At 39.9% G+C, this 21,963-nt stretch overlaps 1 protein-coding gene across 1 annotated transcript in view; it reads left to right on the top strand.

The window, feature by feature from the left end:
• The first annotated feature begins 5,193 nt into the window (after positions 1-5,193).
• LOC144526981 (A-type potassium channel modulatory protein DPP6-like) overlaps positions 5,194-21,963 on the top strand; it is a 73,773-nt gene continuing 57,003 nt past the window's right edge. The window contains exon 1 of the mRNA XM_078264758.1: positions 5,194-5,898. Within this exon, the coding sequence (XP_078120884.1) occupies positions 5,695-5,898 (204 nt within the window). The 5' untranslated portion in view covers positions 5,194-5,694. The remainder of the gene's footprint in view (positions 5,899-21,963) is intronic.

Here is a 21,963-nt window from a genome sequence, read left to right as displayed (position 1 = left end):
TTTGGAATGATTATTATTTCATTCTATTGTACATATTCTGCAAAGATTTTCTATATATTTCAATATGGTTGCTGCAGAAATGAACAAATTGTTCTATTTTGAATATGTTTTGAACAGTTGTAAAAACAGTGTGTTTGCATTACAAATATGTGCTGCAGATGTTTTGCAAGTGGTTGAATATAAATGACAAAAGTCTTTCCCGTCACACTTTTTTAATATTCTGTATTCTAGAACTAGTTTGATAATTTATGATGTGTAATCTCTGCTTGAACGCTGGTTCTTCTGATAATTGAACCAATTTGATGTATAGGTCTGCAACTCCGTTAAATTGAATTTATGATGACTTTGAATCAACGTGATAATAAACTACGGCCCATGCTGTCTTGAGGCAAGCTTTAAGATTAAATGTAGCCACTATAGTGTCCACTGGACAGCAAAGCAGGGGCATGTAATCCGAACCAGGCAGCAGGATGATAAAAAATTTAAAAAAAAGCCTTTTGCTGTGGTTGGCTCAGTACAAGATCAAGGGAAATCATTAGTGTCTGGCTAATACCAAATAGAAAATGGTGTAAAATTATGTGATTATGGTGGGCTGTAAATAAATCCATTCTGTGACATGCATGTAGAGAGGCGCAGTAATTTCCTTATACAGCTGAGTGATGTTCAGAGGAAATTAGATATTAATGCACATCCACCAGACATTGATTGATTGATCTGTTTGCTCTTCCATTGAATTCATTTTTGAGTCATTTTGTTGCAGTGTATGGCAGGCTGGTGAAAACCTGTTAGCCTGTGGTTAACATTAATGTGTGCATCACAAGTGCATTACATTTTATTTATATATATATATATATATATTATTATTATTATTATTATGGCATGCTGTTTAGGAAATTATTATATATATATATGTAAAGTTTGAATATATTGAATGGAAGTCTGAATATATTGAATGAACCTTGAATATATTGAATGAACCTTGAATATATTGAATGAATGTATGAATATATTGAATGGAAGTCTGAATATATTGAATGAACCTTGAATATATTGAATGAACCTTGAATATATATATAAATGAAAGTCTGAATATATTGAATGGAAATCTAAAAATATAGAGAACTGAATATATTGAATTAATGTCTGAATATATTGAATGAACCTTGAATATATATATATATATATATATATACATATATATATAAATGAAAGTCTGAATATATTGAAAGTTCAATTTCAATTGAAAGTTGAAATGGAATCTGACGGCATTGTCTGCCACCATCTTGTGTTTTCGTTGTGATGAATCCTTCCCGAAGTGTGACACCATGAGCGAATCAGCAAGAAATCTAGTGTCTGATTATTAACACACTGGCAAATGCATGTACGGGCCAAAACACTGGTAACGGTAATCGTATCCAGGACCGTTCTCCCAATGAAGACGTTTTCACTTTTTAATCATGTAAGACGAATGAAATGAACCTCTTTGGTCAGGCAGGTCCCTTTCATCAGGCTTTCATCAACATCAACACGCCTTTAATTCAATATATTCAGACTTTCATTCAATATATTCAGAATAAGATTCATTCAATATATTCAAACTTCACATATATATAATAATTTCCTAAATGGCATGCCATAGTATGTATATGTATATATATATATATATATATATATATATATATATACAGTGCTCAGCATAAGTGAATACATTCATGCTAAAGTTGACTAAAAAGAGGAATAAAAAATCATCTTTTGGAAATTGATCTTAATGCCGTAAATAAATAAATGTTCTGATGTGATGTTGTGGGGCTATTTTAATTCCAAAGGCCAAGGGAACTTTATCAGGATGCATATTGTCCTGGATTCATGAAATAATTGGCCTTTAAAAATAAAAATCTGCCTGCCTGTATGGGAATTTGACATAGGGATGTACTTACTTATGCCCCCTGTATTTTAAGGAAGAACATTTATTTATTTATGATACATTATTCATTCACAAAGAAAATTGGTGTCCTTAAAGGTTGGATTTTTCCAAAAGATGATTTTTTATTCCTCTTTTTAGTCAACTTTAGCATGGGTGTATTCACTGTATATTATGAATCATGTGTGACACTGAGCCTCAAGCTCTTCACCCCAGTTAACTCGGTTTTACATTGTTTTGAATAAGGAAATACTATAAATGGGCTTAAAGGCATACTATGCAATTTCCATCCACAGCGACCCCTAGAGTCGCTGTGGATTACTTGTATTTAACGTTACCGTTGCTGCTTTTTAGCTCTCGCCAACGAGTGAAAGACGTTTTCTTTTCCTTGACTCTTCCGACCGCGCTTTCATTGTTTTCTTCGTTGACTCTTTCATGATTCACGTCTGAAATGCGTGCTAGTGTCTTACATAAAGGCTGCTTCTTATATGTTGTTGATGTACTGTATGTGACGTTGTGCCGTAAGGTAAGTCATGATTCTCGCGAGATTTGGCGGGGCGCCACCTCTCAAACCTGCATTGTTGGTTTTGCAGGTTTTTGCAGGCGTCCCCCCCTGCTTTGCTATCGGGATGATTCGCCCTATTATGAGTTTGTTTACCATCAAAATTACTTCAAAGCTGTTATGTTAAGGTACAACTCTTGCATAGTATGCCTTTAACACAAGTCCAGTCCATTTTCATTTATATATTACAAATTTGCCTCAGAGGGCATAACAGTCTGTACATCATACGACATTCATTTGGCTAAGGAAAACGCTCCAAACAAACCGCTTTAACGGGGTAAAAAAATGGAAGAAACCTCAGGAAGAGCAACTGACGTCAAGCTTCTTCCAGGTGTTGCCAAACATCTAGAGCGTGAGCCACACAACCTCCTCTCCACCATGTCACCTGGAAAGAGGACAGGCTACACAAACACACAAAAAACAAAACTGAAGCAACATGCTTCATGCAATTTTCTTAAGGTGTGACAGTAACTCTTATAGCTAAAACAGAAAATAACAGAACATTAAAAATTATTATTTGTTACAATATAACACGTTTTACTTTTTTTTTTTCCCATGCTAAAAAACTTGCTAACAAAACTAGAGTGACTGTATCTTTTACACAGTGGTATGATTTTCCCTGCAGTCCTCAGAGTGTTCCAGCACCCTGTGGAGCATGTACTGTAGGCACTATTCTTTTAGCTTTTAGCACTTGTGCATTTTCAGATAAATTATGTGGTAACTTTTGTGTAATAAATCCAAAACTGAAATCAAAAGCAAACTCACCCAGGGGAGTTTATTGAGCCCCATAAAGCCCTAACTCACAGCATCATAAAGTGCTCAGAAGTGCATTATGTCATTATGATTAAAATGCATCTGTTATGAGCTTGAAATATACTGTAAGTTACTTTAGTAACTTTTAGCTCCTACTAGCTCCAACAGTGCCATTAGCTACCCGCAGAGGTATTAGGTATGCTGCAGCTATCATAATTATGTCCGTTATGATATGCCTCTCCACACGCCTCTAATAACGCAGAACTTGACTGCAGTGATTTTTGTGAGAGCGGGGACAGCGAAGCTCCAGTCAGCTGCTGTACTGTGAGGAGACGATATGGGAGTCAAACTGAGCCCATGGCTCCCGGCACGGTCCTGAGGGGAGCGTTAAAGCAGCCAGGCAGTTCACAATAGCTCTCCAACACAGTGAGGGGGATTGGAAGACATCTATCAGAGAGACTGGGATGGATGTCAAGTGACTCAGACCTATTTCCCCAGGTGTGCGCAGACCCAGGAAAGGAATTTATGAACTAGAGAAACAAATGATGACAGGGACCAAGGCAAGCCACTGTGTAAGATAAGGCAGATGTTTAGCCCAACATCGTACATCTCTGCTGCAATTAAAAAGCATGCAGAAGTTTTAAAGGAAGTTGTGATTCAGTTAATTATGAATCATACTCAAAGTGAAAGGACAATTGATTTAAAGTGAAGAGAAAGGGAGGGATACGGACTATAGTTATAAAAAGGCAGTAATGTCCTATGTGCTCTTGTTTTTAAATGAATGCCCAAACCTTTGAAATCAATATTATGTATTCTAGAAACAGATCCTATTTAAGAGGTTACGTTTATAATTCAAGCCATGAATCAATGAGCCTCCAGCAGTTCTTTTCAGAGCTGGAGATGACTCACCATTTGTTAAAAAAAATAATTAACTGAAACTTGCTCTTTGTTCAAAGTTGAATATAGAAGATTTTCATATCTGCTGTTCTAGTCAGTCCGCTTTGAGTACACTTTACAAAAGTTTACCAAAATGAACTTAATTTCACTTAATGGGAGATGCAAAACGTGCTTTAGCGCTGTTTTGAAGTTGTACCCGTGTGAAGATGACCCATTTCCCAGAAATGGGGCTCGGCCCCGCTGGAATGAGAGTTTGAGCTGTCACAGTGAGAGGCTGAGGGGATTCATGACAGGGATGACAGAGATTTTAACACTTTTACTCAAGAGCCTTTCCCTCCCTCCACCACATATAAGCCAATATTCTGCATTACCCAGAGAGCTGCATTGGCCTCTGTGAGCATTTCAAGCATTAAATGTAGTGTATGAGCTGAATAACACTTGTGGATGTGGACTGACTGAAGAAAATATCATAGAAGGAGGTAAACTGCATACATTAGGGGAGAGACAATTTCATGGGATGTTAAGGAAAGTATTTATAAGACTTGAATATGCTGCAGGGGAGGGAATTTTCTTTTCTTTTTTTGTTCCAGGACACCGGTGATAATTGCTGCATGTGACTTTCTGGTTTCTGGAAAATGGAAAAAAAATGTATAGATTCATTGATCTCGACTTTAGCTTTTCAAAACTCACTGGATTTGTAGGCCTACGCTTCTGAGAAAACGAGCAAAAACAGGAATATTTGTTGTCGTTACACCTGTAGGTGTGTGGTCAGCCTGCTCTAATCTAGTGTGCCACAGAGAGGCACTCGAGCTCCGTCCTGGGACTAAATACATTTATTTGGGTGAAGATGTTATGACCCCGTTCATGAAATCATAAATGAGTGCGACTTGATAATCAGAGGTTTTAAATGAAGGTACATTCAGATGAAACTCGCGCAGTCCCTGAGCATGTTTGTGCGTAAAACAGCAGCCAGAGAAGTGCAGTGACAGTAACTGATCTCTCAGTGCTAGTCACTTCTTATGCAGAGCGCATCTGCGGAGAGTACCGCCGGGCTCTGTGCGTCCTTCATGCGTGAGGACGGTCTGCCAAAAACAGAGCCGAAAGTGTCGAAACATTCATCTTTTGTTCTTTTATTTTGTGTACAATCACCCGGAGTCTGATTGGGATCGAATATCTGATCGGAAACTCAGCGCATCCGCCTGCTGTCTCGCTGTAAGGAGGCATCAGGAAACTGAAGAGGGGAGACAACGTGTTGTGAATACTGATGAGAGCAACTATTGACACCTTCAGCCCACCAGTCTGCCGTGCGCCTGGACATAGCTAAAAGGACATCGGCTTTATTTCGGTCTATCACTTCAGACTGCGAGTCGTTCACTAGCCACTTATTTACTAGGTCGGTATCTCGCCTTATCTTTTTTGCTCCATCCCGGATGTGAAAACTGGCTGCCTGCCATCGGTTCTCCTCGAAGCGCACAGAAAACCAATAGATCTGCCCAATAAAAACCGACTCAGGCGAGACTCGTCTGTAGCTCTGACATGCTGTAAGTTGTTTTATCTGGACATGACCTATAATATGGCTTTGCTGTATCAGAGATTCACCGGGAAGATTAATACGGCCAATTCCTTTCCGCACCCACCTGAGGCCAGTCACCTTCTCGGTGGGCAGGTTGCAGACGAGGACAACGCAGCGAAGACCCCTCAGCAACTCGCCGATGGCAGACCTCACATCCAGTACCGCAAGAAATGCTCGAGGGAGGATGAAGATGTAAGCCACTTTTACTTTATTAGCCAACATAGCCCTCCCTTATGAAAAATCTCCAGATGTTTAGTTTAGATTGGATACACACTCAGACAGACATGCATATACAGTATAAACACACACACAGTCATAGGCCAAGAGTATATCCCTGGAAAGTTGTAAAAGGTTGTTCTTTATTCTATGGCATCTTAACTCTTGCTAGAATTTGTTTTTTTGTGTTTGGTTTGGCATTATAATGTTTTTGTTTTGTTTTGTCAAGCTGTCTTCAGATTCTGTTGGATAATAGAGCCTGTGAGCTGGCCTGGTACCTGTGTGCCTTTTTGTCAAATATGAAATCAAGGGTGATAAATGCTCTCTGTTTTTTTTTCAGAGCATCCACCTCATTGACATGTGTCTAACAGATTAGGATGATGTAATTCTCTGTAGATTTTGTGTGTCTGTAGGGAGAGCCTGCGCTTTCCTCTGGCACTGTCTGTGGTGCTGAAATTGCAAAGCAAATTCATTCAGTCATAGACTGTGGCAAAACATGGATGTAGTCTGTTATGTCACCCCCAGTGTTTTGAATTGATGATTTTAGAGCTTTGATTTGAGTTTTTGTGCTGGTCACCATCTTGGCAGTTAATGCACTAGAGCCAGAAAATCAAAATTTAGTCAGAGGGGAAGAGTTGTGAAATTGTCTTCAAGACCAAACACCAGCTTCAGTACAGTTTGACCTGTTACTGCTAGTTATTCAGTTTGTATTTTTAAAGATAAATTGCACTTTTTTTTGGATAGGAATCTTATCCAGTTTGGAGCTACTCAAAATGCAGCAACAATGAGAGGACGTGAATACGCTGATTTGGTTTGGTCCATTATGTTTGGTCATGTTGTTGTAGGTACATCACTGCCATTATTATTGTTCAAACATATATCTTCAAGTGACATACAATTGAATTAGGATCCCTCATATAAGATAGCCTTAATAAGAAGCCTATAATTTACACTTTTAGCCTCATAACTATTAGATGTGCCTAATGAAAATAAGGCTTTGCTTTTGTCTACTGGATGGACATATAGTATTTGTAGAACTTTATACCACTTTGAGTTGTGCAGGTTGTATTTCCAACAGTTTATTTATCTAAGAATGTACACACAGCAAAATGCAGAACAGCAAATACAAATAGTTAAAGGTTTATCAAAATGAAACATATTGCAGAACTCCTCTCCAACTGACAATGCTTTATTCTACAAACCTTTTTGGCTATCTTGCCTTCATCATGATGGTTGTTTCTGGTTTCTTTGTATAGTTGTTTTTCCCTAACTAAACAACTCAGAGGCAGATATTCACTGATTAGCCCCCGTTGAACCAAAGATGAGAAACCAACAAGTGAACACAGCTGCTTTAGTATTTGGTTTGAAAAATGGTATACTCTCTGCCTCTATTATTAAGGCCTTATGAAGTGACTTGTTAACTTAATACGTGTGTTTTGCTTGTTTGCAGATGACACTAGTTCAAACCTACAGCAAACAGTGTGCCTGACTGGCCTTTTATCTTTAAATAGCTGAACCTCTGAATTATTGATGTCTGTCACATCAAGAACTAAGTGATAAGGTTGGCAACAGGCCGAACACTGACACTGCTTGGGCTGTCAACAACAACACCTAGGCTGGACACAGTGCTCGCCATGTTTCCCCTATTTTTTTTAAGAGCCTCTATGTTCATTATATGAGATACAAATTCATGATTTTCTCTAGCATTTAAACCTTAGGATTGGATTTTAGGAGTGTGACCAGGAGGTTGTTGTGCTGCTGGATTTCCAACATATTTATTATGTTTGCAACGTTAACCTTGAGGTCACCTTTAGTCCTGATGTCCCGCTGAGTCGTGCTAGAGCATGAAATTGCCTTTAGCCTCAGGAGATGAGGAGACCATTTCAAGGAGTGCTATTTCCACCCCCCTCCTCCCTGAGAAAAAAGTTGTAATGGCTATCCTTGTTTCCATTTATTTTGCAGAGGAAAGGGGCACAAATTGACTTGGAAATGTCATTAATTTAATTGAAATTTATCCAAATATTTACCTGCACGATTGTTCAGCCTTTGACTAAAATCCTTCAGTTCCAGATCGGAAAAAATGGAAATAATTAGATTTTTTGTTAAAACTGCTTAATTTGTGTACTGCAGCATTCATTGCCCCTGTGTGTGTGTTGTAGGATTGACTAATTATTTTTGCACTCTGTGTGTCATCATCAGTGTTTTGTGGTCGAGTCACCTAGGGAGACATCTGCAGTAGTTCTTTTCCCTCGTCAGTACCATTTACTGCAAATAGAAACCAACACCCAAGGGTCCTTAATTCATTGTTGTTGTAAGGTGAAGAAACGCTGATATTTTACATTCAGACTGAAGCCCTGGGACACTTTTATGACCCGGCCTGTATTGACTTTTTCTTTATGCAGAGAAAAAAGCAGAGAAAATGTAAGCATTTCTCTCTGTTTTGTGTCTCACAGGACATGTGACTCTACAGGCGTAATTATTCATCCAGGTTCTCAATGAAATACTTCAACTTTCAAGTATTTGTTATTAACTTTCTCAACACATACATGCAATAATACAACCCCCTTACAGGACATTATTAAAGAACTGATAAAATAACAAATCTGTGCACATAATAGTAGCCAATACCAATAAAATAAGACAACCCAATAAACATAAAAAATACAATGGAATGCGATATACATATAACATTTTAATGAAAATGATTAGTCCTTACAATCAGAGATTCAAAGGAGGTAATGCCCTTCGATGAATCAATGTCCATAAATTCCCCATCTGCATAACTGTTATCCTGTTTTGAATCGCAGGAAACTGGAGTTCAAAAGGAATGAATCATAAATTACCCTGTGTGATTTAAGTGTAAAATATTATTCAGATACTACTGCCAAGGGCTGACACACACACACACACACACACACACACACACACACACACACACACACACACACACACACACACACACACACACACACACACACACACACACACACACACACACACACACACACACACACAGTGCCTTCTACTCACAGATACTCCAGATCTGTGCTTCCTTTGAGGTCCGGAAGCTCAGATAAATCAGCCAGACGGAGCTCAACAAGAGCAGCCAGATAAAAAAAGAAGAAGACAGCAGCGAGCTGTGATAGGCTGTCCTCATTATCTCTGTGGCCGAACTAACTGTGTATGCTTCAGGTGACGACTGCTAACTTATGGCCGCCACTGGCTTAGTTACTCGCTGCACTCATCCAAAAATGAACGTGACAGTCGTAAGTGAGGTGTTGTGATCAGGTTTTACCTGCTGTTTTATCTGACAATGGCACATGCAAAGATATGGTAAAAACATGTTACTTGATCATGGAAAATTGTGTATGACCATGTACTGTTACCTCATTAAGCAAAAACATAAATGGTCAGTTCTTAAATATCTGTCTCTTTAGCTGCTAAATGCTTCACTATGTTCACCAACTGGTCGCTTACTTTGTCTATGTCCTGTTTGGTGCTAAGCAGGTAGCACAATGTAATCAAAGTGGTGAGAGTGAACCAAAACAGTAAAGTTGTGGGCCCGTAAACCTAAACAGTGAGCTGAGGGATACTGAAACGCTCTGTAGAGCTGAGGGGAACTGCAGAGTTTGTGATGCAGTAATTCTCATCTCTTCTCATTTGATGCATTGTCAATGTAGACAAATTGATGATAACAGCTGTAAGGTCTTATGCTTACACTTAATAACAAATTTGGGCCTTAATACAACAGGCAATAGTGTTTATTTTTAAGAGCACTTTCAAAAACCACATTACAAAGTACCTCACACAGGGCAACAAAAATGTAACCAAAATAATAAAAGCTATTTACAGGTAAATAAAAACAAACTTAATACCTTTTATCATAAAACAAGGTAAAACTAAATCAAATGAAAGACAATTAAAGAAAGAAACTCAATGCAAGGTCGCTGACCATTTAAACTTGCACGCAGGAAAGGGCACACAAGGCAAATGTGCTGTCACCCAGGCAGCGCAGCTCCTCCCTAAGGACAGCACAGCATCCTCAGCAGGACCTTTTTCTCGGCGTTGCCATGGTTGCAAAGGTGGAGAGGGTGAGGCTGTATAAGCTCTGGGAAAACGCACGCCACTGCTCGCTGGCGACTCTGACTGCCATCTGGAGATGAAGCAGCTCTCACATTGCACACTGAGCGCCCTGTGCTGGTGTCATGCAACATGCTACGTCCATCGTAATTAGAATTTGCGTGTTTTTTTTCCTCCTCCATTCTGAAAACAGTCATTCCGTTTGGCCTCTAATGAAGCCTCTCCTGTTTCAGGGGATTCGTTGCTGCTGACAGACTTATTCACTATCGACCTGTCCTAGTTTTGGTTTGTTATGCTTCTCTGATCCCATAGGGCATCCCAACAGGTCCTCCATCCCCCACCCGAGCACCTCAACGCTCTGTTGACAAGCCATTGATCATCCCCCGCCACACTGCCCTTCCCCCACCACCTCCACGGACCTGTCAACAGTGCGTCAGCAGGCAGATGCCTCGCTGGAAGGCTGTGCCTGTTCCTCTTGATGATTTACTGTATTATTACACAAGCTGACAGTGGATATTAGTCAGTGTTTAAATACAGAGGAGCCTTATTACTCCCTGATGAGACGAGGATCCTGCAGAATGGATGGCGCTGACTGAGTTTCAGTCTTGTGGTAGATTTTCTGCTCTAAAGATCATGTGAAGTAACAAACAAATCATCGGCTGTCATCAAGCCTCCACACAGGCAGTTTTATTCACATAACATTTGAAATCCTCTTCACTTATCACTGATAACAGGAGCTGTAATCTGTGTGGTTCAAATGTAGTCAGTTACATATTCATGCAGTAATAAAATCACTCCTTTTTGTCATTTTTGACATTCTGCTTCTTGATGGCAGTCACATCCCCTCCCTGCTTTTCACAGGAGATTAGCTCACTCCACAGATGTAACTTCACTGTGGATCTTAAAAATGTCTTTTTACTTTATGTGTGTGTGTTTGTGTATCGCTAAATATAGTTGCCTTTTAATTCAGCTTGTTCCTATCGCCTTTTCTTTGTGTTCATGTCTCTGTTTAATGTTTATAACGTCAGGCTGTATTTTCAGTGTTTTCCTTTTGAGGATTAGCTTTATTTGTTGCGTGGTCGATTAACGGCAGTGTAGCTATTTTGGAGGGAGGAAAGAGCAAGTATTGTAGATCAAGCGTTAGTTTATGCAAGAATTGTAGATCAAGCGTTAGTTTATTCCTTTTTCTGCCAGTTTTAATCCAGTGGATTGTGATTTCATAATTCATTGATGTTTAAAATGCCAAGCACATGCAGGAAATAGCTTTTTCATGCACTGTTTCTGTTTTACCACTAGAGACTGTTGTGTTCCAATCAATGCACCAACTCTACACCTGTACTGTACACTCTAACATATAGTACAGTAGATAAGCTCAGGCTTTGGCTCTGGTTAGCTGCCACAGCTAAACGTGTCTCATCCAGATCCAGGAACATAATGTCACCTCTCATTAGGATTGAAAAGGTTATATGGTCACCTTGCAACATCAGCCACATTGAGGGATTTCTGACCTGCACACACAGATAAAGGCCTTTTCTGGCATAGACAGACAAGAGAGCATCAGTGCAATGCCTAACTGGCACATTTAATTCAAGAGGGGGGAAAGATCAAATGATCATATCGGTTGCAGAAGGTGTGCTGTGAAGGCAAGGCAAGGCAGCTTTATTTGTATAGCACATTTCAGCAACAGGGCAATTCAAAGTGCTTTACATGAAAACAGATTAAAAAATTAAAAACAGATTTACATGAAAACAGATTAAAAAATAAAAAACAGATAAAATATGAGAAAAAAGAAAAAAGTTACAGTGCAGTATAAGAAATTAAACATTGAAGAGCAGTTAAAACAGTTAAATATATAAAAGCAGATAAAATAACTACTGGATCGGTAGTCAGTTTTGGAAAGCCAAAGCTTTTGACCAATATGACAGATATCTCAAGCAGTCAGTTACATACTTTACTATTATCTCTCACCCACTATGGGTCAGATGAGTACATGGTTTTGAGGTTTCATTCCCATAGTTACAGAAGTTTTCCTTTAGTATACTCTTATCATTTTTCGTGTAGTGTGATCACCGCAAAGCTTAGTTCTTTCTTCGGCCAAACCTTGCAAAACCAGTGTACAGACAAAAATCTCAATAGTCCAGAACCGTGTTCTTAAACTATTTTATTTCTTCTGCAATCTGTCCTAAATAGTCAAGAACTCAGCTCAGAGTGTTTATAGACTATTTTTTTCTTTAGGCCTTCTGCCTAAATTAGTTGAATTACTTCGACTAACTTTTGACCAGCCCAACGTCTGTCTCTTCTGTCAACTATTGTAATGCCTGCATCAGAGAGAAATAATCAGCGATATGTCCGTTTCTGCAAGAGAATGTCACTCGTAATCATAAATTCAATCTTAACTTTCCTGGACTCAATGATCCATTTTGTGGAAAGCCAAATATTTATGACCAATATGGCAGACATCTCTCCTTGTCAGTCCTATTTCTAACCATCTCACCCACTATGGGTCCAAATGCACTTACGCATGGTTTGAGGTTTCATTCCCATAGTTGCAGAAGTTTTTTCTTTGTATACTCTTATCATTTCAGTAATTAGTCACATAGCCCAGTTACTCTGGTGACCTTGCAAAACCAGGTACAGCCCACTAAGACAAAAATCTCTGGTCCAGAGACGTGTTCTTAGCTATTTTATTTCTTCTGCAGTCTGTCTCTAAATAGTCAGAACTCGCTCTCAGGAAGCGTTTATAGACTTCTTGCTAATTTAGGCCTTCTGCTGAGTAGTTGAATTACCTCATTACTTTTGACCAGCCCAGCGTCTGTCTCTTCTGTCAACTATTGTCATGCCTGCATCAGAGAAATAATCAGAATATGTCGTTTACTGCAAGAATATCTGCCAGAATAATCATAAATTCAATTCTAATATTTGTTTTAGGAATTTCTCTTTATATGTTTATATAGATTGTTGTAGTGTCAACAATGCTTATTTAAAGAAAACCTTTATCAGTAGGGCTTCAGCCTTGATTTAAAGAACTGAGAGTTGCAGCAGACACTGCAGTTTTCTGAGAGTTTGTTCCCAGATTTGTGGAGCATAAAGCTAAGCGCTGCTTCCCCTATTTAGTTCTGACTCTGGGGTTTAACAACAGGCCTGTCCCAGGCGACCTGGAAGAGGTCTGGGTGGGTTCATGGTGATACATAGATCAGAAATGTATTTTATTTAAACTCGTTTAGTGATTTATAAACCAGCAAAGTATTTTGGAAATCCAATTCTTTGAGGCACTGGAAGCCAGTGTAGAGACTTCAGAACTGGAGTGATGTAGTCCCTTTGCGGTGCTTGAGTGTAGACTCGAGCAGCAGCGTTCTGAATCAGCTGCAGCTGTCTGATTGATTTTGGGGAGACCTGTGAAGACACCGTTACAGTAGTCAAGTCTACTGAAGATAAAAACATGGATAAGTTTTCCAGATCCTGCTGAGACATAGTCCTTTAACCCTGAAATATTTTAAGGTGGTAATAGGCTGACTTTGTAATTGTCTTAATGTGGCTGTTAAAATTCAGGTCTGAGTCCATGATTACACCAGTTGTCTGTTGTTTTAACATTATTGTTTGAAGTGCTGACTTTTAATCGTTCCTCCTTTGCTCCAAAAACAACCACCTCAGTTTTTGTATTTAATTTAAAAAGTTCTGGCATCAGTCATTAATTTGTTCGATGCACTTAGTCAGATGTTGTATTGGACTATAGTCCCCTGGAGATAAGGTTATATAAATTTGTGTGTCATCCGCATAACTATGGTAACTTATTTTATTGTTTTCCATAATTTGAGCCAGTGGAAACATGTAGATGTTAAACAGGAGAAGGCCCAGAAACGGGCCTTGGGGAACTCCATACGTCATATTTGTACTCAGTCTTATAAACCCTATAGACACAAAGTAGTCCCTATTCTTTAAATAAGACTCAAACCACTTTAGTACTGAGCCAGAAATGCCAACCCAGTTTTCCAATCAGTCTAGTAATATGTCATGGTCGACCGTATCAAATGCAGCACTGAGATCAAGTAATACCAAGACTGAAATTCTTCTGAATTCTGAATCCAAACATTTGTTCAGCTGTGTCTTTGAGCAAGGCCCTGGATCCTCCCTTTTACTGAGACTCATCTTCTGTTACTGTGCAGCAACAATTCATGTTTACAAATGTTCCTTTATCTAATCACAAGAGAAAATAATCTGGAGCAGATCATTAATAATGGAGACAGAACTTTAAAGCAAGTGAAGGAAATTTCTGTCGGCTAGAATTAGAGCAGCAGAGTAGAGCTGCCATTTCTCCCGAGCCCTCTCACAGTCTTTTCTCTGGGCTGAGACCAGGAAGCAGTAATCTGTTGTGTCACACGGGCAGATTCGCTTATCGACCACACCATGATACAGCAACGACACACCCCTGGGAGACACGCACGCACATAATTGAACTGGTACATAAACACACAGAATGGAAAAGCAGGAGGGCAAAAGGCAGAGCTGCAAAGTCAACAGCGTCATGTCACTGTAGTAAATCCTTAAAGGGATGGTTCGGAGTAATTTCATCCTAGGGTCCTTTGCACCATGACCTCGAGCCAACTCGACAAGTTTATTTAAATAACACTTGCCTGATGGCTTCTACTCTCTGCTGCTACCGCTACCGGCAGTAAGACGAGTGCTTAGGGACCGTCTATAAACTACAACACCGAAAAGAGATACAACAAAAATATTTATTAATTTAACTTATTTTTTAAAAGTAAGTGCTGTAGTACAACTAGCAGGAGACAAGCTATAATTGAGGTAAGTTTGGAGACACTACCTTATTTAATCATTGAATTAATAAATATTTTTGTTGTATCTCTTTTCGGTGTTGTAGTTTGTAGACCTGAAATTACTCCGAACCATCCCTTTAAGGTGAAACAACAACAGAAGCAACAAGTAACTGTAGCTTTTGTACATTTGCAGCAACAGTGTCACTGCAGAGTTTTGTTGTGTTAGTGTTTAGACCCCTGTATTGATGCAGTAGCTTTTCTTTAGTATCAAATCTGGTTAGCTCCTTCATCATTTTTTGTCCTTCTAGCAACACCATTGGCCTCATTCGCTCAAATAGAGATGATACGCTTATTGACTTTCTTGCAGAGAATTAAATAAGATGGATACCACTCTCATGTCGGTCCGTTATGGATGAAGCCACAACCAGCAGTGGGTTAGCTTAGCTTAGACCGGAAACAGGGAGACACAGATAGCCTTTGTCGAAAGCTAAAGCTCAACATGTTATATATCATATAAATAACAGTTGCCAAGTTACGTCAATCCCAAAAAAAGAAATAACTAATTTAAATTTTATTGATTCTTTAAATCTAAATATATGCAATGATCGTGCCTGCATGGTGGAACGCTGTACTCTTGGTATGCAACTCTTGCAGATACTGTATTTCTGTCATTGCAGGATAGCAGGTGCAACTAATAAAATGTAATGATAGCTGTGTTCCATTGAGGTGTGTCAGTAACCCATGTAATTCAGTAAACATGCACTACACCAGGGCTCTGGCGCCGGGAACACCTAAATCAGGGGTGTCAAACTCGATATCACTAAGGCCCACACTGGAAAAAGAGAATCACATCAAGGGCCAGACATGTATAGTTTATTGACAAGCTTTTATTTCATCGAAAAAGTAAACTATCTTTGACTCAATTATTGCATGTCTCATATAGTCTTCTCACTTACAGTTTGGTCCACATAAAGCCCTTTTATGTGGACCAAATCCTAGAATCCTAGAATTTAGCAAATCGAACAAAACAATGATTATATTTTCTAAGTAGGCTACCACACAGCTGACTCACAACAAGCTCTTTCACAGCCTGAACATGCAAACTCTCTGGTTCTGGGGGAAATTCTGAGTCTCAAAGTCGGCAAATTTGCCAAATTCTGTCACATAATTGCAAGTTGAAAAACAGTTTCCCATGTTTTTGGTTTGGCGCACAACTAGGTGGGCCAAAATGTATTGTGAACCTAAATTGATATGTGGGCCGGATCAGAATGTGCAAGGGGCCGGATTTGGCCCGCGGGCCTTGAGTTTGACACGTGACATAAATGAAAAGCAGCTATTATGGATGTAGTTACCTGTGTTTAAATGACAATTCCGGCGTAAAATGAACCTAGGGGTTAATAACGTATGTGTACCTAGTCGAACGTTTTCTGGGACATGTTTTCATGCTAATCGAATGCATCTCTAGCTTTTAACAAGCTGCCGCAAAACCGGTGGTTAACGCCGTGCAACCAGTATCCAGTAACATAGCTCAAACGCAGCGTTTGTGGTTCGACTGCTCATGACTGTTTTCTAAGATGGCGGTCAAATGTAAACACGAACGCTACTGTCTTTATAATCTATCTTTTTAATAAACTGTCTGTACACTTACAAAGTTCTCAATGCTTTGGTTTGCATGTAGGGACCCTCATTATGCTACCGTTTAAGTGTGGTGCTAGTTTAAGCCTTGTTAGTGGTAGAAAATAGTGATTTACCCTCTGCCGTAGCGTTACAAGCTAATCACCGGTTTTGCGGTAGCTTGTTAAAAGCTAGAGACACATTCAATTAGCATGAAAACAGATCCCAGAGAATGTTCAACTAGGTACACATATGTTATTAACCCCTAGGGTCATTTTACGCCGGAATTGTCCTTTAAGAAGTCAAAATGTCTGCTGCGACAAAAGTCTGTTGGTATTAGTTCGGCCCTCTCCTGCCTCCAGGCTCTGGTTTAGTCTTCTATTGAATAACACATGAGATTGGTTTTCATGTTGCGTCCTCGCCAGACCTTTCTGTGCATTCTAGTCTTGTCAAGGAGTGACAGGAGAGAAAAGTTGTGTTCCTCCAGCCATGAAGGTGGGTTTATAGCTTGTTAAATTGGTTGTGTGTGTGTGTGTGTGTGTGTGTGTGTGTGTGTGTGTGTGTGTATGTGTGTATATCTGCTAACTTATCTCTTGTGTACAGGCACATGTAGGCAAGTGTGAGACCTACATGAGAGCTTTTTTTCTATTAGGCACATTCTGTATTGCGCAGCTTTTCCTACATCATCATCTCCAGTCAATATTTCTCTCCTGTTCCTCTATGCCAGGAGTCAGGAGTCTGAATGAGACCCAGAGCTCCGGGAACGAGAGTAAAAAGATTGCTTTTCTCTGAGCTGGGAGTCAAGGGCTGACTTGACTATGATGATGTTCATTGTGGAGCTCACATGGAGCAGAACAGAGATGGGGGAGATAATGATTGTTTGGTATAGCGGAGGTGGAGAGAACGGGGAGCGCCATTGAGTGATTCGCTATTCTGGAGCTGGAAGCCTGTCAAATCGTACCCGATCAAAGACAGGAAAGCTGAACCGCAATGACTGATGTTCCTCCCCTCACCAGATTGGCTGTTGCATCATGGGAATACAGAAAATGTATTGCTGAATGTGTTGAGAAAGGCATCTTGCTGCGCTGACATTATGGCTCATGTGTTGAGACAAACATACACACCTCATCAGCTTCACAGAGAAAGCTATATTTCTGTCCTTATGTCTGACTTTCTGTCAGCTTGATCTTACAACTTGAAACCATGATGTTCTGTTGTCGGATAGACCTCAACCTGAACAACAGTTGATTCGATTTTTACATAATATGCATCTGGAAATCACACTTTTTGACCTTTGAGCAGAAATCATGTAGATTTAGTCTTTTTTGCCAGCTTCCACTGGCATATTTTAGGGTAAAGAAAATGTTGTCTTAAATTTGTATTTTCTTGGTCACTTTATTTACTCATCAAGCAGACATGGAACAACATTAGCATTCATTTGGAGTTGTGTTTATGGCCACCTGATGAAAGTCAAATATTGTCTCTTTTTTAGCTCTATTTTTGGCCTCTTACCAACTCCTGAGGGAAACATCAGGTTATTTAGGAAACTGCAGTCAGGTGACCATTATCTGTGAAGTGATCATTCATGAGCAAAAGAAGCTCACCGGGTAGAGAATCCAGCAGCAGTCGCGTTTAAAATTTCTGCAAAGCCTCGAGGGCACAGATAGTATGTGCACTTGGTGACACCTTACAGGTATTAGCTTCACTGGGTCACAGTCTTCGTCTCTTTGACCTCGTGTGTTCATGGAATTATAGCCTGCATCAGCCTGTAGCTGTTGGAGAAATGCTTTTATCAATCCAGAAAGGTGATGTTGTGGGTAAATTGCTCCTGGGAGAAAAGTACAGGGAAGACAGGATAAATAACCCTGGGTAAAAAGCACCATAAAGTGGCCTAGCTCTGTGTGTGGTGTGTAATGCTGATCTGTGCTGAATGGCAAGATACAGCTAATGGCTGAGGTAAGTGGTTCAGTGCTGATTGTTGTGAAGGGGCCGAGAGCTTTGGCTCATCCTTCTTCGCTATCCTCCTCTGGAGCTGTGTTTCAGAGATTAGAAAGATGTCGACGGCTGTTGGGCTCCGTGTTCTGCCTGGTTCTCCCTCGGGGCTCTGACGTGACTTCCTCTGGTGTGACGGCAGCGGTGTCGAGTTTTCGTTGGCATTCTGGGGTCTCTCCTTGATCACATGGTCTTCGCTTGAGAAAGCAGGGAGGTGTTTCAGTTAGAAAAAGTCCATGCCAACCTCCATACACAAACCACGTGGGCACTCACTTCAACTTAATGTGCGGAACTTAGTGCCAAGATGCTGACTGTGGAATTACTCTTCACTGAGAGTTGAGGTGTGTCTCGTTTATGACCAGGTCATTATTCAGTTCTCTCTCTGCATCAACATCACTCCTCCTTCGCCCTTTCCATATGCAGCCACTCCGTCACAATGAAATCACGCAAGTTGTCCAGGGTGGAGAGACTGTGGAAGGTGAGTGTGTTGAATCTTTTCAGGGACATGTGTAACTTGTGTTTGCATTTGTTCAATGTTTGCCACGCAATGCATTTAGGGTCTTCTTTCTAATTATGCTTTTAATCAATCTGTTGTTGAGCACTTGAAGGACATTTTGAAGGAAAGTAATTACAAGCTGTTTCTATGCATGAGTAAGTGTCAGAGCTGTTAATTTATTTATTTAGCTTTCAAACCGTCTGATGGTATAATGAGCACTTCCGATGACAGCCCCTGTTGAAAGTTGCTGCTAAATCATAGACATTACATCTAGAACACCAGGCTCTCTAGGGACATCCCGGAGGGCAACTTGGTGTTCAAAACATGTACTATATGGTACTACATTGCAGTTTATATAAAGTATTATGGAGTGAAATTGATTTGTGAATGATTCAGAATCATAGTTATTTTTACAACATCATCCTATGGGCCCTATTTTAACGATCTGAAACGCAAGTATCAAACACCAAACGCAAGTAGCTTTGTGGGCGGATCTCAGGCGCTGTTGCTATTACTGTATACCGACGGGATAAATGACTCTTGCACCCGACGCAAATCTAAAATGGGTTGGTCTGAAGTAGCTACAATACTCATATGTGTGGTTTGGGCGTAACGTGCAATAAACCAATCAGAGCGTTATCTCACATTCCCTTTAAAAGCAGGCACGCATGTTCCATGGCGGATTGCTATTATAATGGTGGATTTGCTAGGCGCCCGCTCTTAATACATCCATGGGCGCACCCAAGCATGCACCCTTAAAATAGCATCTGAATAACGCACCACTGACTTTAGACTAGGTTTTTCCTGGTCTGTGGCGGAATTGTTTTCTGAAACTGTAAAATAGCATTAGGGAACGTTTGCGCCGGAACACACGTCCTCTTTTTGCTGAACTGCCCCTGGGAGCGCAAGTTCATTCCCTAATTTACCGACGTGAGTCTGTGGAGGGAAAAGTCCGCTGTGCGTCGGGTGCAAAATAGGAATGATACGTGCGTCAGTGTACAAAGTCAATTGTGCTGGGTGCAAGGTAGGGCCCCTTGTGTGTTTAAATGAAATCCAAAATGTTTTTCCTAAATGTCTAGCTCCACTGCTGCACTGAGACGTGACAAACTAAAACCAGACACAGGATCCAGCATAGAAATACCTTAATGCACTTTCCCTATAGGAATTGTGGTTGAACAAAGGCTGCACTGTACTGCGCAGAGTGCTTCCCCAGTCCCATCATGCAATATCAGCTTTTTTAGTGAGATACATATTTAATGTTCACCCCATGGGACAAAGTTGGACCTCGACAGCACAAACATTTACAGTAGTATGAAGCAACTGGCGATGGGAAGACTTTTGATGTTTCTTATGAAAATAAACTTTTCTGGTGTACCAAGGCTCAGTCTTTACTGCAGTGGCTGGGGTTCGATTCCAACCTGTGGCTCTCTTCTGCAAGTCCCCCCCCCTCTCCTCCCTTTCTTGTCTACAGCTGTCCTATCAATTAAAGGCAAAACAAATCTCCAAAAAATAACAAAACTTTTCTCAAAAAATGTGTGTTGAATCGTAAAGCATCAGTTTACAGTATTTAAACTTGTGGCACGCCTTAATTCATAAATCTAGTTTCTAAATATACTTGTGAAAGTCAAAAGTTGAATTGCCGAGGGCTTTAAGAAACTGACCATGCAATCACAACATTCTCGATGTGAGTCCGGCCAGGGACCTTTGTAGCAACCATTTCTCTCTCTCTTCTCACTTACTGTCACCACTATACTGTCTGCTCTCCAAATTAAAGGGGAAATGCCCCACAAAAATACCTAAAGACACAGTAAAATGAAAAGAACATTTTAAAATTCTGTGTTACTGTATTCATTTTTAATTTATTTCTTGTTACATGCTAAATATGTGTTAAAAAAATCATTTTGGAGTATTTTTATATTAAAATCCCTCTATGTTCTCTTTCTGGAAAGTGTTAAGTAAAGTGTTACCATCTTTTTGATGACTCATCTTGAACTTGGGGAATTTAGGGTGTCTAATTAACCATATAAAACCATCCTTGACCGTTGAGGTCTACTTCATCCATGTAATCCTTGTCCTCTGGAGTTAACAACAGGGGTGAAGGAGTTGTGCGTGGAGGTGAACAGTCATACGTCTCCACAGCTCTGTATCACGCAGCGTGCTACATCTGCTACATTAGCCAAGGCAACTTTTTTTTTTTTTGCAAACCAATCAAATTTAAAGGATTTGATTTATATCCCTCTCTTAACCCCACCCACTGCCATTTCACTGTGACTTTAATAAAACTAAAACAAATGTCAACTGACTTGTTTACAAATGTTAAGGTTTTTTGCAGTGCAATTGTGATTCATTCATTATGAAACACTAATACAGTACTATGTATCTTGGTGTTGGTAGACACTTTGGAGCTCAGCATAGCAAGATGTTTTACTTGATGCTATCAGCGTCACACAGGGAGCACGAGGCAACAATGAGACACTGTCTGGTTTTAATAGACTCAGGCTACAGCTTAGCAGCTGATACTGATCTAGCTGGGTATCCTGGGGGTTTTGTCCTTGTGGCTGCCTTGATGCCTGAAATATGCTTATTGCTATTTGTTTTGACATGATACGAGTTTGACATGAGTGTTTCAAAACTGCATCCAAATCCCCTGAGAGGCTGAGTTCTGGCAGAGAGCTGATGGTGTACAAGCTGTCACACTATTTTCATATTTTCTGTGTTTCAAGGACACTACTGATAATATTACTACTACACCTACTGCTAATAATAAGATAAGATAATTATATCACTTTGGGAATCAACTGGCTTTTTCTTAGTGCTACCATGAAATTGACATATGGTTTTGAGTTAAATGTCTCAGTACAAATTAGATGATGATTTTAACCCAAAACATGATCTTTGTCTAAACTTAACTAAGTACGTTTGGTGCCTAAACAGTTTCTGTACCTAAACTTAACCAAACTGTGACCGTTTTGCTACGTTAACGACGGGTTTAAAACTGTGACTGTTACGCTCGCTGGTTTAGCTGCAAGGACGGAAAACGGTATTTCCTGCCACCTCTAGGGGCGCTAATTTATGAGGCACTCT

This window comes from Sander vitreus, chromosome 12 (assembly GCF_031162955.1).
Source record: "Sander vitreus isolate 19-12246 chromosome 12, sanVit1, whole genome shotgun sequence".
Classification (NCBI taxonomy): Eukaryota; Metazoa; Chordata; class Actinopteri; order Perciformes; family Percidae; genus Sander; species Sander vitreus.
The sequence above is the reverse complement of the archived record's forward strand: the minus strand, read 5'-3'. Positions and strand labels throughout refer to the sequence as shown.